At 37.3% G+C, this 19,724-nt stretch overlaps 1 protein-coding gene across 1 annotated transcript in view; it reads left to right on the forward strand.

Annotated features, from left to right (window-relative positions):
* The first annotated feature begins 840 nt into the window (after positions 1–840).
* The window catches only part of LOC103609858 (zinc finger protein 420-like), a 24,965-nt gene continuing 6,081 nt past the window's right edge, over positions 841–19,724 (forward strand). The window contains exons 1-4 of the mRNA XM_008594131.1: positions 841–987; positions 3,923–4,069; positions 18,406–18,532; positions 18,779–18,871. Coding sequence (XP_008592353.1) covers positions 3,926–4,069; positions 18,406–18,532; positions 18,779–18,871 — 364 coding nt within the window. The 5' untranslated portion in view covers positions 841–987; positions 3,923–3,925. The remainder of the gene's footprint in view (positions 988–3,922; positions 4,070–18,405; positions 18,533–18,778; positions 18,872–19,724) is intronic.

A 19,724-nucleotide genomic window follows, 5' to 3' on the forward strand; every position in this document is an offset into this window, starting at 1 on the left:
AATGGCTCCCATTTTTCCACTGTTCTGGCTCCTTGCTCCTGCATGGATTCATGGGAGCCCTATTAGTGGTCTTGCTGTCCTGGGGTCCACCAAGGCCCTTTTCTCCCCTGCCACTTCCAAGTATCTCCATCCAAAAGGCACAGTTTAGGCTTCTGCCGGCTCCTGCTCCATGCCCTGAGCAGCTCCAGCCCTAAAGAGGCTGCATCCTGAAACACTATGAGCAGTGTTTTCTTTCTCTCATCATGGCTTCTCCTGTCTTCATGAACTCTGTGGGTATCTCCTCCTCTTCCTCTGAGCTCCAGCAGCCCTAGCTTGGCTGTTGTTACATTTTTATTGTTGTAAATTAGTTGATTTGTGGGAGAGAGTGACACTGAGAACCGTCTATTCCACCATCATGCCCGGAACTCGATTTTTTCATACTTGAAAACGTATGTTTAAAAATAGACATAGGTCTGTAACAGCTATACAGGCCCCCATTTGAATTTCCCCATTACTGCCACAATGTTTCAGGTTGCCAAACCAATGTCTAATAAAAATACAGAATTCCACATCTGTGGAACAGAGACTAGTGTGTTGCCTGGGTAGAAACCAGTCTCGATCGAACAAGGACTGATCTCCCGGGAGCAGTCTTCCGTGCAGGGAAAATTTTAAAAATTTTCTTTTTTGTTTCCTAATGTCGGATCCCAGAGTGTTCTGGGAAACGTAGTGTCACTGACCACTAAGGAACCAGGCACAGGACTACGGAAAACTGTCTTTGTGTGTTTCCTCTGCGCATGTGCATCCTCGCTCACCGCGCTATCTGGGAAATGTAGTTTTGCCTTGCCATGACGTCACCCTCTCAGGACTACCGTGCGACAGGATTTCCAGGTTTCTACTGCGCGTGTGCGGGCCGCAGCACTCCGCCATCTTTTCTGTGGAGATTCTGGAGGCTGCCGAGTTCCCCACGCTGCTCCTTAGATCCTGGGGTTGGATTGTGCGTCTCTGAAGGTAGGTGTGGAGGTGGGGGCCCTGGGGAGTGGACGGGTGTCCCGGCACTTGGCGGGGCGGAAGCGCCGCGGGCCTCGGGCAGGAGGGGCCTGACGTGCGGCGCGAGCGCGGACCAGGGCCGGGGAAGGGGCGCCGGGGTTGCGGTTTTTACGACTGCTCATTCAGAAGACGGCGCTGCTGGAAAGTGGTCGTGGTGCTGCCTAGTGTGCAGAAGCCGGTTCCATGTGTCCCTGAATGGGGGTTCAGGTCCAGGGTGGCCCCGGGTGTGTGGTTGGGGGTGTGTGAAGACCTCGAGCCTGGGAGGTGTGCGGGAGGTCATATTCCACTTCCGCCATCCAGGAACCTGGTGCCGGCCTACAGGACATTGACTTTAACCTTCTGTAACATAAATGTGTTGATATTACTGTAATGCCCCCCAATTCCCAGAAAAATAACTGAGGCGTGTGCAGACGGAGTGTTACTCTGTGGCAGTTGTGTTTGTGGGGTTTCTTGGTGTCTCTTCAGGAGGTCAAGTTTCTGGTCCCTCCTGCCTTGTGTAGCCTGCCTAGCACTCCTGGTCTGAGTTTACAGACCGTGTCAAAAGACGAAGTTTTCAGGAACAGTGTCTTCTAGGAGGGACATTGGGGCATAGGATGAAATTCGGGCTTTCTTTGGGATACAGGAGCTGGGACAGAGTTTGAAGGAGGGCACCCTTTGAATATAAGTAGGAATCTCACTGGGGGAGAACATCGCTGTGGCCTGAACTCTCCCAGGACTGCTTCAGAGCAAAGGCAAAAGAGTCCCAGAAATTCGTAGTTTTCACAACCCATGGAGTTATTCAGTCTAGTGCTTACAGTGCACAGCACTTGGCCAGTAATCTCATTAGGAAGCTATCTGGGACTGAGTGATATTAGAAGGTTTAGGCCAACTTTCAAAAGGGAGCGTGAGTTTGAGAATAGGCAAGGACGTAGGAAATGTTACTGAAGAGGTTTTGAAGGTGTTCTGTGGGTTACAGGAATAAGCCGTCATAGCTGAGAGGATCTGTCTGCAGTGCTCTCTGAACACACTCCCATTCCTTAAATTTTCCCTCATTGTTTCTAGTGACTGAGCTCTCTCAAACCCAGCCTATCACCAATTTTGGCATGTAGACATGCTGATGGTATTATATCTTCATAGTTTCTTTCTGGTAGTTCAGCAATATTTTGCAAGGTATTTCTATCTTGGAAGAAAAGTGAAAATAATTAGCTATGAGGAAATGTGAGTTGCCCGGGGTTACATGATTTGTTGGTGTTAGATATCCTGACTTTTTGCCTATTTTTCTCCATTTTGCCACACTTCCATCAAAACAACTGTTTGTTCACTGTTGAGATTACTTCTGTAATGCTGAAGTCAACTTGGAACAATGTATGCTTTAACATACATTGCCATAAACGTCCCTATCCTTTTTTGATCTCCAGTGCTTTCTGTGGATCATGTCACCACAAAGAATAAATAACATAAGTACTTCCCTTAATGTCAGTATTCTGTTCTGGAAAATCACAAATTTTGCTGATATATATACAGGAGTCAATTTTACATTACTTAAATGGGAAAATGAGAATACTAATGTGCTTCAAAACTTCATGGAGAGAATCCCTATTATATTATATTTCTTTTAATTATATTTTTCCATGAACTTTTGAATGTACCATGGTAGACAACACCAAGTCGAGGGTTAAGATCCCCTTACCGGTCATCTTTTTATAAAAAAAAAAAAATAAATAAAATAAAATAAAATAAAATAAAATATGCAACTTCTACATGATATTAAACAAAACAGAACAACAACAACAAAAAAACCCCAGAAAATCTTATACCATAGTTTACCGATGTTCAAACAATTGCTTTTATGGTTCACATGGCCTGCATTAGTGCCAGGAACCTCAATGAAGTCCTCTTAGTTGACATTCATTGTAATTTTCAAAATTGTCCCTGTGGTTATAAAGGTATGTTGATTGTATTTGAAATGTAATTTAAGGCTTTTCCCTCCACAACATTTTGTTCAAAACATATTGAGTTCTGGGGGCTTAAGTGTATCATTTAGCATTTCCTATATAAGGAAAAACCTAAAGCCTATAGAAGGCTTTAAAAACCTGGCCATTTTATTATGTTGAAGTTCTATGAATCCATATTTTGGGTGTGTTTAGCTGGGCAGTTCAGCTTTAGTCACCTTGTGCCTTGCCTGAGGCTAGTTGGTTCAAGATGGCTTCACTCACATATCTTGTGATTTGTGCTGACTTTTTGCTGGGCCCTGTTTCTCCAAAAGTGTAGCCCCAGGTTTCTTCACACTATGATTGTGTTTAAGAAGGCAAGCACCAGTGGCCATTACTTGTCAAACTTATGTTTGCTGACATATGCTAATGTACTCTTGGTGAAAGCAAGTCATGTAGCAAAGCCCAGTTCTTTGTCACAGCATACTACATGAGGGTTTGGGTGCAGGGAGTTCCGTCAGTGGATAACGTTACTGGAATAGTGTACCAAAAGAAATATACATAATGAACATTTTTTACCTGTATAATCATGGGCAAAAGATGTTGGGTTGCAAGATGCATACTGATCAGATATTTAGGTACATATAAATAAGATTTGTTGTAGTGGAAACACTTATCTGGAGTCATGTGTGGAATCATTACATTAGTATGAAAATAATATAGCCTAACTATATTTCTATGCTATTGGTTTTAGTAATGACACAGTGTGTTTTTCTTTGGTTTAAATGAAGTTTTATTTTAGTTATCGTTGATTCTTGCTAAATCAGTAGGTAACAAGTTTTCATTAACCCAAAAATAAATTGTGTGTCTAATGTGTACCAATTAATGTACTCGCAGATGCACGTTTCATGGGTCTTTGTTGCAACTTATTGACGATAAAGATTGTTGTCTCACAAGGAGGCTTTTTGTTTGTTTGTCTTTTCCAGCTAATGTGTAGAGAGTTTGGGGCAGAAGAATCCAAGGTCAAGCCACAACAGTTCTCTCCTTACTCCATTCCATGCCCTCTGCTCCCAGCTAAGCTGCCTGAGTGCGCTATGCATTTCCAAGAACAAGAAAAGATGGATAAATCTCCAGTGAGTTGTTTATTTATTCCTCATTTTTTCACTGTATTACCTGAGTCTTATGGGGAGCATGAATTAAAATGGAAAAGTAGAAATGAATAAACCTCAGCTTAAAGGAAATGTACATATGTAAGGTCAAGTTTGCATATAGATATCTGTGTCATCTAAGTTGGATAAAAATTTGTCTCTGGTCTTTCTGATGTCATGTCAAAAAGGCAGACACATTTTTACATGATTGGAATGGAACCTGAGAAGAGAATATGCCAAATTCTCAGAGAATATGAGGATTTGTTGGCACTAAATTCCGAAATACCGTCTCTATTAGAAAGTTTTTGACTGCCAACCTGGAAATAAACACATAGCTTTCCACAGTGGAAATGGGTAACGAGTGCTAAGGCACATGTTGGTGAATAAGCAGACTGTAAGGTTTCATGTAATGTAAGACTTTCTCACCCACATAATTTTGTTAAAATATACTGAGTTTTGGGGGCTTACATGTATCATTTAGCATTTGATGTGTAAGAACAAATCAAAATGCAATGGTTTAAAATATCTGGCCATTTTATTTCCTTGAAGTTCTATGATCCACATGTTGGCTGTACTCAGCTGGAGAGTTTTCATGCTAGCATTGCCTGGATGGCAAATGCACCTTCAGTTACTTGGTGCTGTGATTGAGGCTTTTGGTTCAAGATGGCGTCACTTACATGTCCTGTGGATTGTGTACAGGTTTGGAAGTCTGTACATGATTCATGGATAAAACATGAAATTATCACTTAAATTACAGTGAAATGCACTGCCTATTCTCTAGTCTTTTTCTAACTTGAATCTTCTGCCACATTTGAAACTGCTGTTCATGATCTTTTCCTGGAAATTCTTCTGTTTCTCTCATGCCCTTACTGATGGTTTTTTCTCTTTTCTTCTGAATTCTTCTCCTTTCTTCTTCTAAACATCGCTCATCATAGTACTTCATTCTGTGCACTATTCTCACAGTGCTCTTCTTGACAGGTTCAGTCCTCTGTTGTTTGCAGTGTTGGTTCTTTTTAGCTTCTTCCCTTTTCTACTTTCCTTTCCTTGGATCACAGGTTCAGCTCGCTGTTGCCTGCTTTTTGTAGCTATTCAAAAGTTACCTTAAGGTCATTGAATCCAAAATGAAAATGGCGTTTACTTCTTTTATATGTGATATCACTACCATCCAGGCAGTGACCCAAGCCAGTGAAATGGGATGTTTCCTGGACTCTTCCTTGTTTCTTGTGTCTAATCCTCTGTGGTGTCCATTCTTGCTTGTTTCCTTGTTCTTTTCATTTATTCTGATTTCTGTATACACTGCATATATAGGGGAAGGAGGTGTTGCTACTTATAAAGACAATAACTTTGTTCCATTGGAAATATTCTTGTATAAAGCTGAAGGGGATGTTTCCTGGGTGATGAGGTTCAATCCTGGTGACCTGTGCTTCTAAGCAGCACCTGTGGTGACATCCTTAAGACTCTGAGGGGAGAAAGCCTTCAGGAGTTAGTGGGACATTCACAAAGAGCTGATAAAAAGGCATGCAAAGAATAAAAACAGAAATTGCAGATTTTCATAATTTGTACATTTTGCTTCCATAAATTTATGTTGGTGATCCTATCTGTAGTCTGTTTCTTGTTCAAGAAGACATGTCATGTTTTTAAACTTTCTTACATATTGTATTTTATTCTCCTATTTCAGGTAATCACTTAGAAATGAATGAGAAAAATGGATGTGTGCCTTAGTCATCAGTACATTTATAAACTAGAACCGTAGGTAACAGTTGGTTAAAAAAGAAAAGTGACAAACTAGTTAACTGAAGGTTGACATTCTCAGAGTTTGAGATGTAACCTAAGATGTGAAATGCTGGCTTTATTTATTTTGGACCTAATGTTCATTGTGAACCTACATGCTTCCTGTTGCATATCAGAGTATTGCCAGTGGTCTCTAATGACTTGTTTGGTGTTCCAATAATCAGCTGTGTAACAAAGTGACACAATACTTAGTTGTTTAGAATAAGAATTTTTTCCTTACTCCATGTTGGAATGTTGTGGGTAAGTAGTCTGTAAAAGGGCAGTGTGGGGCTGGCCCGGTGGCGCACTGCTACAGTGCGCTGCTTGGGAAGCGCAGCGGCGCTCCCGCCGAGGGTTCGGATCCCACATACAGACCGGCCGCTCACTGGCTGAGCGAGGTGCGGGAGCAACACTGAGGGTTGCGATCCATTGCCGGTCCCGGTCCGGTATGGGCGGGCGCGACACTGAGGGTTGTGATCCGTTGCCGGTCACGAAAAAGACAAAAAGGAAAAAAAAAAAAAAAGGCAGTGTGGTTTGGCTGCTGCATGATGTGTCTGGTCTCACATGGAAGAACACTAGTGGCTGGGGACATTGGGCAGACATCCAGCCCTCTCTTTGGGGCCAGGTTGGCTTCCTCAGAGTCTGGCAGTCTCAGTGTGGTTAGGTTTGTCTGGCTTCTCCCAGGGCAATTGTCCAGGAAGCCCAGGCAGTGGCTGTGAGGCTTCTGGTTATCTCTACTCCGATACAAAGCATGTCTCCTAACACATTTTCTTAGTCAAGCACATCACTAAGAGCAGCCCCGATTCAAGAGGAAGGCAGTTAGATTCCACCTCTCAATAACAGGAATAGTAAGACTTTGCAGCAGTCTTTAATAGACCACAATTTGCTCTCTGGCCACAAGTTTCTACCACATGCAAAATGTACTTTGCCCCTCTCAGGAGCCCTTGAAATCTTCTACTGTTATGCAGTTGACTGAAAGCCCAAGCAAATCATGTCTGGTGATCTGTTATCTTCATCTCAACACGTGGCCAGCTCACATTGAGGAGAATGGCATAAACATGTGGACACTTCCCTTCAGACAGGCTGGGTGGTAAGGGGCAACACTCTGCAGGCGCTGGCCTGAGCTAGCTATGCCCACTGGGCACCTGATTTAGTTCTTTGATCATGGCCCGGTGTTGGACTCTGGAAAAAATGCCTCCTGCTTTTGCACTATGCCCTCTGGGCTCTCTGTCAAAATCCATTTTTCTTAATGCTTGAGTTTGCAGTTGACCAATTTCTTTGCCTATTTTTAGTTTATAATAGTTAAAAATCCAATGACCCTTTACAAATTTTTTCTAATTCTGCCCTTTTGATACAAGAAATTACTTCGTGTACATCTTTAAAAAGCATGACCTTCAATTGTACTATAATCCATTATAACAATGTGTTAGGCTCTTTTTTTTCTGGCCTCCCCTTCTCTCTGAGGCAGCTATTTCTTAAGAAGTTTTATTGTTTATCAGGCACTGTCTTTGTATCACACCCTATGGTACTTACAATACTGGAAATATTTTTTTGTTTTTGTTTTTACAAAACACTGTAATTCTTGCCACAAAGTAGTATGTGTCTTTGAAAGTATTTTGTTGGAAAAAAATTTGGATTAAAAAGTCGTTTTCTTTCAAACTCAGTAAGTTTTGGCTCCTAACATTTTCTTTAAATTTTGTTTGAAATTGAGCATCTTTCTTTGTTTTATTGTTGCTTATTTATTGGTTGATGCATGACCTATGGGGGGTTCCAAACCATTTACCTTGGTGTTATCAAAACCATGCTCAAACCATCTTTGTGGTCTGGTCACCCAACCTTCTTTAATTTAGCTTTCTTCTCATATTTTTTCAGTGGCAAAGAGAGGGTACCAGCTAGCACTTTTCCCATTGTTCACAGAAGACTCCTTCGGCAGACCCCTGAGATGTTGAGATATCCTTTCCATTTTCCATGCTATTGTAGGCAATAGTGTGGCCCACATCCTTCAGTGCTCCATTTATTTCTGGTAGTATATTTTGTGCTGAAGCTTCTTTTGGCTAGTATTAATATTTCCTCTTAAGCTTTTCATAATTAGTGTTTGTGTAGTATTTTTAATTTAACTTTGGTTTTTAACTTTCAGTTTGTGTCTTTGTATTTAAAGTGTATGTCTCTGGATAGTATCATTGGGTCTTACTTTCCTACCAAATCTGATAGTTTTTGCCTCAAATAGAATATTTAGACTAATTCCATTTAATCTTCATATTAAAAGGGGTAGATTTAGGTCTGCCATTTTTCTGTTTTTCATTGTTGTTGTTGTCTCATCTATGTTTTAATCCTTTGCTTTTCCTCTTTTCTTTTCCCTATTTTTTTTTTCAGTTAATCAAATATATATATACATTTTAAAAGATGACCAGTAAGGGGATCTTAACCCTTCACTAGGTGTTGATAGCACCACACTCTCACAAGAGAGCTAACTGGCCATCCCTATATAGGGATCCAAACCCACGGCCTTGGTGTTTTCAGCACCACACTCTCCCAACTGAGCCATGCTGACCCTTAATCAAATATTTTTAAATATTTTAGTTTCTTCCAATTTATTTTCATTTTAGTTTTAGTAAAGAAAAATACTCATAATAAAAAATTTAGCATTTGAGCCATTTTATATTTGCAATGTTGTGCAAGAGATGTCCAGAACTTTTTTGTTTTGGAATACTGAAGCTCTATATCCATTAAAGGACAACCCTCAATTTTCCTCTTCTCTTAGGTTCTGGCATCTGACATTCTAGTTTGGTTTCTCAGAATTTGACTCATATCAGTGGGACCATACAATACTTGTAATTTTGTGAGTGGCTTATTTCGCTTTGCATAACGTCCTCACTGTTCCTTGTTACAGCATATGTCAAGATTACATTTCTTTTTATGTCTGAATAATATTCCTTTCTGTGTATATACCACAATTTGTTTATCCATTTATTCATGGATGGATGTTTGGAATGCTTGCACCACTTCACTGTGTGACTAATTCTGCTATGAACACTGGTGGGGAAATATCTTTTGGAGATTTAGCTATTAATTATTTTGGATATATACATTGAACTTGGACTTCTGGATCACATGGTAATACCATTTAAATTTTTTTTAGAAGCCAATGTATTTTTTTTAATGGTACATGGGCTACACCATTTTATATTGCCACCCACAGCGTACTAAAGTTCCAACTTCACTGAAACCTGTTATTCTGTATTAAGTGTGAGGCAATATTTCATTGTGGTTTTGCATTTTCTTATGTTTAATGCTGTTAAGCATCTTATCATGTGTTTGTTAGACATTAGTATATCATCTTTGGAGAAATGTCTATTCACTTTCTTTGCTATTTTTTTGTTGAGGGGTGTTGTTGGGCTGGCAGCCTGGTATGGGGAACTGAACCTTTGAACTTGGTGATATAATTCTGCTCTCTAGTCAACTGAGCTAAACAGCCAGCTCCATCCTTTGCTTGTTTTAAAACGGGTTATTTGTTTATTTGTTGTATACCTGTGGAAGGTTTTTTCATTATGTTTTCTTGATGTTAATTACTTATGACATAGATGATTTGCAACTATTTTATTTTTTCAGGTTCTGACAAATAATGTTGTGTTTTTTATTTAAGATTTTACTTGGTCATTGCTGGTATGTTGAAATGTGATAAAATTTTGTTTCTTAACCTTGTGTTGTGCAATCTTGCTGCAATCACTTATTAATTCCAGGAGTTTTTTCATTTACTTACTAGAATTTTTTACACAAATACTCATATCACCTGTAACCAAAGACGATTTAGTTGATTTATTTTTCCCAGTCTGTAATCTTTTATTTCATTTTCTTCTGTTATTACAATGTGAAGTATTTTCAGTGTGATGTTGTGAGTGGTGAGAGGGCCCATTCTTCCCTTGTTCCTGATTTTCTGGAAAACCTTTGAGTATTTTACCATGAATAATTAATGTTAACTCATTTCCTGTAAATAGTATTTATGAAGTTGTGAAGTTCTCCTCTATTTCTAATTTACTGAGAGTTTTTATGATGAGTGGGTGCTGTATTTTGTCAAACACTTTTTGTGAATCTGTTGACATGATGATCTAATTTCTTTGTTTTTAGTGTTTTGATGTGAAGGATTAAATTAATTGATGTTCAAGTATTGAATAAGCCTTGCTTGCTTGGGATACATACGACTTGATTGTGGTGCATAATTTTTAAACATTGTTTGATTAGGTTTTTGAATACTTTCTTGAAGATGCTGGTATGTTCATGTGAGATAATGGTTTGTAGATTTCTATTGTAATATCTTTGTCTGGTTTTGGTATTCAGTTAGTACTGTCCTTGTAGAAAGTGTTGAGGTATCTTATTTATTTTCTGAAATAGATGGTAGAGAGTTGGTATAATTTCTTCCCTTTAAATGTTTGGATGAATTCCCCAGTAAACACATAGGGCCCAGGTGCTTTCTGTTTTGAAGATTCTTTTATTTTTTACTCAATTTTCATAATAGATATAGTCCTATTCTAATACTTCATTTTAGTGTGTGTGAGTTTTGGGAAATTGTGTCTTTTAAGGAATTGGTCCATTTAATGTAGGTTATCAAATTTGTGCCCAGCATTGTTCATAGTATTTTTTAATGTCCACAGGCTCTGTAGTGATGTCCTCTTTTTCATTTCTAATATTAGTAATTGCTGTTCTGTGTCTTTGTCTTTTTAGTTCATGTAGCAGTAGGCTTATCTATTTTATTGATCTTTTTGAGGAATCAACTTTTTTATTGACAATTTTCTCTCAATTTCCTTTCTAAATTTTATTTTTACTCTGATTTTTATTTTTTCTGATTTCTTTCAATTTAATATGCTCTCTTTTTTTAGTTCTCAAAGATACAAACTTAGCTTATTGATTTTAGGTGTTTCTTTTTTTTCAAATATATGCATTCAATATTGTAAATTTTTTGAAAGGATTTCTATTTCTGTATCCCACAAATTTAGATAAGTTGCATTTTCTCTTTCATGTACTTCAACATATTTTAATTTTTTTTTGAGATTTTTGTTCATTTTTATTCTTTTTACCTATGTACAATTCCAATACTGAATTTTGCCAAAGTGCCTACATGGAGACTGCACTATGCATCTACCTGAAACCAGTACTAAAACACCCATTCAGTAGTCAGTATTAAACACATCAACAAAAGGAACTTCCTCTCCTCAAAGCCCACTCTGGAGTATTAGTGAAAAACAACTGCTCTACCAGGTGACTAGAGACCAATGTAGAGGTACTAGAAATATGAAAAATAAAACTTATGACACTACCAAAGGAGTATAATAATTTTCATGTACCAGACCATATAGAGCAAGAAGTCCTTGAAATGACTGAAAAGGAATTTCAAACAACAATCCCAAGGAAACTCAATGAGATAGAAGATGACACAGAAAGCAGAACAAAATGGGAGAAAGTATCCAGGATCTGAAGGAGGAAATGTACAAAGAGACTGTTGCCCTAAAAAAAAGCAAAACCCATGGAACTGGAAGTGTCATTAAATGAAATTTGAAACACTACAAAGAGCTTTAACAGCATGCTAGAATGACCAGAAAAACAAATTCATGATCTTGAAGACAGCCTTTTCAAAATAACACAAGTGGACCAAACAAAAAAAAAGCAAGTAAAAAAGAATTTTCAAAAAAGAAGAAAGTCAAAGAGAACAAGCAGACAACCTGAAACCACACAAATATCAGAATGAGGGGTGTTTCAGAAGGGGAGGAAAAAGGAAAGGGCATTGAATACATTCGATTAAGTAATAGCAGAAAACCTCAGGTATAGGGAGAGAATGGATTTTTGGGTCAAGGAGGCCCAAAGATCCCAGAACCAATTCAATCCAAAAACATCCTCTGCAAGGTACATTATAATGAAATTGAGAAAGCTCAAAGACAGGGAATCTTGAAAACAATCATGCAAAAACATCACATCACCTATAAGAGAGAGACACCAAGAGACTAAAAACAGATTTTTCATCAGAAATCTTAAAGGCAAGAAAAGGGTAATATATTCAAAATACTAAGACAGAAATTGCCAGGAAAGACTACTATACCCAGCAAGTCTATCATTTGGAAATTAGGGACAAAGAATATATTTCCCACAAAAACAAATACTATGGGAGTTCACCACCATATGACCAGTCCTACAAGATATTCTCATGGGTACTATATCTCATATCTGAACAATAATCATTACCATGAATACAAAAGAAAGAATAAAACCCATTAATAGAACAAAAATCCTAATGTTAAGGAGAAAAAACCTATCTAACCACCTCAAAAAAAGCAAGAAACACAGAAAACAAACAAAAAAATAAAGGAACAAAAGGTATTTAAAACATCTAAGCAAAAATCAAAATGACAGGAGTAAGTCAACATATTTAAATAATGTAAATGGATTAAATGCACCACTCAAAAGACAGACTGACTAATTAGATTAATGATAAATGGCTCTATCCAGTAAGAAAACAACATAATCAAAAGTATATATTCAGTCAACTTTGGAGTGCACAGATAACTAAGACAAATGCTATTAGACCTAAAGAAAGAGATAGACTCTAATATTATAACAGTTGGGGATCTGAGTTCCCCTCTCTCATCATTGGACAGATCATCTAGGTGAAAAATCAACAGAAACACGATTTAAACTGCACTTTAGACCAATTGGGCTTGGTAGACATCTACAGAAAATTTCATCCAGCAAACACAGAATATATATTTTTCTCATCAGCACAAGGAACGTACTCCAGGATACACCACAAGTTACATCACAAATCAAGTCTCAACAAATTTTTACAAATTGAAATTCTTTCATTTGTATTTTCTGAGGACAATGGATTAAAACTAGAAATCAATAACAAAGAAAACTCTGGAAAGTTTACAAATACATGAAAATTAAACAGCGTACTACTGTGTGACCTATGGATCCATGAAGAAATTAAACAGGAAATCAAAAAATTTCTTGAAACTAATGAGAACAAAGAGAAATCATACCAAAACATGGGATACTGCAAAAGCAGTACTGAGGGAAACTGATTGTGATACATGCATATACTGGAAGAGTGGAATGGTTGCAAATAAATATTTGAACACTACACCTCAAAAAACTAGAAAAATAAAAACAATCCAACCCCAAAAGTATTAGATAGAAAGAAATCATTAAGATCAGGTCAATACTAAGTGTAATATAATCCCACAAAATAATACAAATGATCAGTGAAAGAAAAAGTTTTTTTGAGAAGATAAAGTAGACACACCTTTAGGTAGGCTAAACTAAAGAAAGGAGAGAGAAGGCACAAACAACAGTCATCAGAAGTGAAAAAGAAGACATCAAAACCTATACCACAGAAACAAAGAATCATTGGACACTATTATAAACATCTGTACAAAAATAAATTTGAAAACCTGGAGGAAATAGAGAAATTTATGGACACATAAAAATTACAAAGGCTGAATGAGGAAGATATAGATAACAAACAGACCAATAACATCCAAAGAGATTGAAGCAGTAATCAGTAATCTCCCAACAAAGAAAATGTCAGGACCAGATGTCTTTACTGCTGAATTCTACCAAACCTTTAAAGAGGAATTAATTCCGAATCTCTTGAAACTATTCCAAAAAATTGAGACAGACGTCATTTTCCCAAATTCATTCTATGAGGCAAACATCACCCTTATCCCAAAAGTCGATAAAGACACCACTGAAAAATAACGTATAGGCTGATATATTTGATGACTATAGATGGGAAAATCATCAATAAAATATTAGGAAATAGAATACAGCAACACATCCAAAAATTATACATCATGATCAAGTAGGATTCAACCCAGGGATGCAAGAATTGTTCAACATACACAAGTAAGTAAATGTGATACACTCCATCAACAAAATCAGGGAGAAAAACCATATGATTATTGTTATAGCAACACAAAATGGACTAAAACAATTATCTAAACAGACATTGAAGAAGCATTTGACAAAATTCAACATCACTTCATGGTAAAGAGTGTCAGCAAATTAGGTATAGAAAGAAAGTTTCTCAACATGATAAAAGCAATATATGACAACCTAATACATTGTCATTCTGAATGGGGAGAAATTGAAAGCTTTTCCTTAAGAATGGGAACAAGACAAGGATATCTACCTTCATTTGTTATTTAACATAGTACAGGAAGTACTAGCTGGAGGAATCAGGCAAGAGAAAGAAAGCAAGGGCATCCCAAACAGAAAAGAGAAAGTCAACTTGTCCCTTTTTACTGATATCATCATACAGAAAAGCCTAAAAAGTTTCCAAAAATCTCGTAGAGTCAGTAAACAATTTCAGTAAAGTAGCAGGATACATCAATATGCAAAAATCACTAGTGTTTTTGAACTAGCAGAAAAAAAAACAAGAAAGCTATATTCCACTTAAATAGTAACCGCCAAAATAAAATACCTTGGAATACAGTCAGTGAAGGATGTGAAATAGCTCTACAATGTAATCTACAAATCATTGTTGAAAGAAGTTAAAGACAACAAGAGTTGGAAAGATATTCCATAGTCTTGGATTGGAAGAATGGGTTAAAAACTTAAATGTAAGATCTGAAACTATAAAACTCCTAAAAGGAATTATAAGGGAAACACTGCAGGAAGTAGAACTGGGCAAAGACTTTATGAATATGATCCCTATAGCATAGGCAACAAAAGAAAAAATAAATGGGATTATATCAAATTAAAGAGCTGCTGCACAGGACAAGAAACAACAGAGGAAAAGGACAACCTACAGAGTGGAAGAAATTATTTGTAAACTATGCTTTTGATGAAGGATCAATATCCGGAATATACAGGTAACTCACAATTTAAAAGTAGAATAACAAATAGTCTGATTTTTAAAATGGGCAATGGAGTTGAATAGGCATTTCCACAAGGAAGATATACAAATGACCAACAGATACAGGAGAAAATGCTCAACATCACTCAGCATCCAGGAAGTTTAAATCAAAGCCACACTGAAATATCATGTCATTGCATTTAGACTGGCTACTATGAAAAAGGTGGAGAATAACAAATGCTGGTGAGAATGCAGAGAAAGAGGAACTCTCCTATACTGTTGGTGGGACTGTAAATTGGTGCAACCATTATCGAAAACCCTCTGGAAGTTTTTCAAGCAACTACAGATAGAACTGCCATATGACTCAGTAATCTTACTCCTGGGTATACATTCAAATGATTGGAAATAATCATGTGGAAGAGACACCTGTACTCCCATGTTAATTGCAGCTCTATTTGCAGCAGGCAAGAGTTGGAATTAACCTAAATGTCCATTAACGGATGACTGGATATGGAAAATGTGGTATATTTATACAACGTAGTACTACTCTGCCTTTAAAAAGAATGAAATATTGCCATTCACAGCAACTTTGATGAACTTAGAAAAAATTATGTAAGGTAAAATAAGCCAGGTACAGAAAGAAAAATTTTGCATGTCCTCACTTATATGTGGCAGCTAAGAAAATAAGTAATTAAAAAAATAAAAGAAATATACAAGAATCACAGTATTGCATTGAACTTCAAGAGTAGAAGACAGAACTGATGTTACAAGACAGAGGAAATGATCAGGGAGATGGTGGAAGAGAGAGGTATTTGTAAAGAGTCACAAAAATTGATTACACTGTATAATGAAGAATATCCTAATTATCCTGATTTGAACATCACATATTGCACACATCATGATATCCAATTCTTTACCTCAAAGATACGTACAATTAACTATGTTGCAATGAAAAAAACAGTTTTTATTGTACCTTCACTTATTCCTTTAGTTCTCCTTAGGTATATCCACATCCTAACCTATATCTTTTTTCTTCTGTTTTTTTGTTTGTTTGTTTTTCTTCACATTGCTTTCAATGCAGGTATACTGGCAACAAATTCTCTCAATTTTTGTTTCCCTGAGAGTCTTTATTTTTTCTTCATTTTTACAGGTTGATTTCATAGTGCACAGGACTCTAGGTTGTAGGTTTCTTTAATCAAGCATTTGGATATTTCACTGTACTCTCTCCTTACATACATGGATACTCAGGAGATGTTGGGTGTAATTCTTATCTGGTTTCTTTTTAGGTAAGATATTTTTTCCTCCCTCTGACTTCAGATTTTTTATTATTTTTGATTTTCTGAAGTTTGAAAACTACATGCCTAGATGTAGATTTTTGGCATTTATCTGGTTCTGTGTTATCTTAACTCCCTTAATCTTTGGTTTGGTGCCTGATATTGATTTGTGGAAGTTCTCAGACATTATTGTTTTAAGTGTTTCTTCTATTTTTTTCCTCCATCTCTCCTCTTCTGCTGGTTTTCTCATTACTCTGTCTTACACCTTTTGACATTGTCCAACACAATTCACATATTATATTCTGTTCTTTTTGTCTTTTTCTAGTGTGTGTATGCTTTTCAGTTGCCTGCCCACCGTGTACCTTTCTAATATCTATATGATTATTTGAAGGATTTTCACTCATAGAACTATGAATATGTTGGATTTTCAAACAGACCAAATGCAAATATATATACATATAATGAATTATATTGGTAGACTATTTAATACTGAGCTTTCCTTTAATTGTGGAATGAATTTAGAACATTTCTTTTTGTTCTTCCATTCTATTTCTTTTCCTCTGTCTTATTTTTATAGATAAGTGCTTCTGTGGACTCCATCCTTGTTATTTTGTTTTGTTATGTTTTTACATGGAATGTCTTAGGTTTTTGCTTATTCATTCTGATGGCTTCAGGTAACATCAAAATTTTGACATTTCTCTGCCTTAGACTGAATGTCCCCCCAAAACTTGACCCCCACTCTTAGTGTTAAAGTTGGTGAGAAATCCTATCAAGGTAATTGAAACACAGGGCCTTAATGATGTGATTAGATTGTAGGACCATACCATAATGAATGAATTAATAATGGTAGACAGGGATTCTGTCTGAGTGCTTTAAAAGAAGAACACATGAGAGCTTGACCTCTGCCATGCCATTTTCTGCCATGTGAGACCCCTGGGTCACTGTCATTTCCACCAAGGCCTTCACCAGCTGTGTTCCCTGGACTTTTGACTCCCCAGCTTTTGAATCTGCAAGGAGTAAATTTTGTTTTCTGACATCACCCAGTTCCAGGTATTTTCTTATAAGCAACAGAAATGGACTAATACATTTCCAGTCTTTGTCTTCAGCTTACATATTTCTCTTGCACTCTGGAATCATGTATCCAATTGCCATTTGGACATTCCCACAGATATTTCAGGTACAATGTATTCAAGTCTGTTTTATTTCAGATAAATATAAAATACTCTGTCATTGTAAAGACTACACTTTAAAGTGCCAGTACATAACTAGCTGTGATTATGTAGAGATCCTGAGAGTAAAACACTTTTAATTTCTGCCCAGGAATTCAGTAGCACAGTGTCTTCCTGCTTCTTGTTTCTGTACTACTTTCTTCTTCTCTATGCTTACTGCTCTGTTATTTATTTTCTACTCAGTGGCCTGTAGGGGCATCTGAACCTGTGACCTTAGTGTTACCAGAAGCATGGTCTCCCAAGAGAACTACCTCACCAGCCTTGCTGTATGTTCTAAGGCAGCTGGTCTTCAACCACCCTGTTTTCTTCTGCTCTGACTCCCTCTAAAGTTTTTTCCATTCTCCTTCTAGTGGATGACTGCTAAATTGTAAATATAGTATGTAACTGATTTGTATTTACAAAACCACATTATTTACACCCTGTGTTTGAAAGTTGCAGTGTTCACTCTCATGCAGACATAATCCTTTTTCATGTGGGAAGGATATTTTGGAGTGCCTTTGAATATGCTTTTAGTTTATAAGTAATTAAAAACAGCAGTTGCATATAATGTTTTACTTTTTACAATAGAAAAATATTTACATGCAGAAGCATTCCATGATGTGTTTTTTTAGTAGTGTGGTTATCTGTTATCACTGCCCATGATCATTTACTTAGACACGGTGCTGTGTGTAGTTCCATTAACATGGGATGTCTTCCTTTGCTCTTGTGAGTGCAGTTTTACTATTGCCTCATACTCATGAGAACATGTGGTTCACACGGAGGAGCTTAACATCTTTGGCATTTCAGTGAAGTGCATACAGAATGCAACATAGAAATATATTTGGTCTTACCCCATTTTCCATTGAATGTCTGTCAATATTTGTTAATTTGACACACTGATTCAGGTATGTATTCATACTTATGTCTTCAAACCTGATTATAAACTTCTTGGAGAAGCAGGATTTTATTCATAGTTCTGTCACTAGCAAAAAGGATGGTTCTTAGGTAAGCTTTGTAATCAAAATTTTAGTAATTAATATATTATTACAGTGACAGGATATTTCTGCTTTTTTTTTTTTTTTTTCCTCTCCACTATATGGAGTATAGAAAGAAGTACCTTACTTAACACGTAAGACACTCATCCTCAGAGAAATGTGAACTCTGAGATTCCTGTTTTGTGGCTCAGGGCTGGTGGCTTGAATTGAGATCAATGTGCCATTATAGGAGTTGGTGTCATTTGAGGATGTGGCTGTGTACTTCACCTGGGAGGAGTGGCAGGACTTGAACGATGCTCAGAGGACTTTGTACAGGGATGTGATGCTGGAGACCTACAACAGCTTGGTGTCATTGGGTGAGTGAACCTCCCCAGTAACTTTCAGGAGAAACATTTTGTTATTTTTTTTATAAAAATAGAGTGGTATATAGGGTTTTATGCTGTTTGGTAAGACTACATTTCATGAAAAACATGTCATCCCTATCTAACAAAAGATTGAAGTTGTCCTCTTTATCACATAATCTCTGGAGCTGAGCTCTTATCATTCTTACAAGGATCTCGCCTTGCAGTTTTATAAAGTCCTATGTTACTTCCCATTAACAGGGCACTGCATTAGTAAACCTGAGGTGATCCTCAAGTTGGACAAAGGAGCAGAGCCATGGATAACAAAAGAACATCCAAACCAGAGCCTCCCAGGTTAGTAAGCACATAATGGGCAGAGGCCAGGAAAAGTAAAACCCAGCAGATCTTGGCTGTGTTCAGCTATTTCTAGCAGTTTTTCCACAGGTGCCTGAGCTGAGGCTGGCTTATCTCCTTGCATTAAAAACATGTATTATATAGTCTCTTAGATGAATTTACACGTATATCTATACTTTATTTTGCTGTTTTTTACCAATGTATTTTCCTAAAATATAATCCCTACATTTCTCTTCTTTGACATTTATTTTTGCTATCTAATTTTTCAATATTCTCAGTTGCCCTCCTGTCCAGCATTCTCATGAACATGGTTTTTCAGACTCTGTCCTTTTGTGTTGCTTAAAACAGAATATCTGAAACTGGGTAATTTATGAAGAAACAAACCATGTCTCTTACTGTTCTCTTCTGGGGGCTGAGCATTCCATTGTCTAGGGGCTACATGTGGTAAGGGCCTTGTTTCTGGGGGGGATCCTTGGCAGAATCCCACAGTGCAGGATATTACATAGGAAGTTGATAAGGAAGTAAGAAAAGAGTTCCAGGTATGAACCTTCTGAACCACCACATCAGAAATTATGAATCTGAGGCAGACCTAGCATAGGGAATGGAAAAGGAGTTCTAGACTTTGTAGAAGGACCAGGAGACTCATGTTGTCAAGGTTAAGTGAACCAAGGGCTTCAAGTTCAGGGACTGAGATTGCTGTTTGGAAGTGGAATTTGAAGTTAGTACTTTTCTCTTTGTAGAATTCATTCTAAGACAACAAAGAAATTTAGAAATGTACAGGAGACTTTTTTTTTTTTTTTTTTTTTTGACCGGTATGGGGATTGCAACCCTTGGAACGGGGCAGGCCGCACCA

This window comes from Galeopterus variegatus, unplaced genomic scaffold, assembly GCF_000696425.1.
Source record: "Galeopterus variegatus unplaced genomic scaffold, G_variegatus-3.0.2 Scaffold10205, whole genome shotgun sequence".
Classification (NCBI taxonomy): Eukaryota; Metazoa; Chordata; class Mammalia; order Dermoptera; family Cynocephalidae; genus Galeopterus; species Galeopterus variegatus.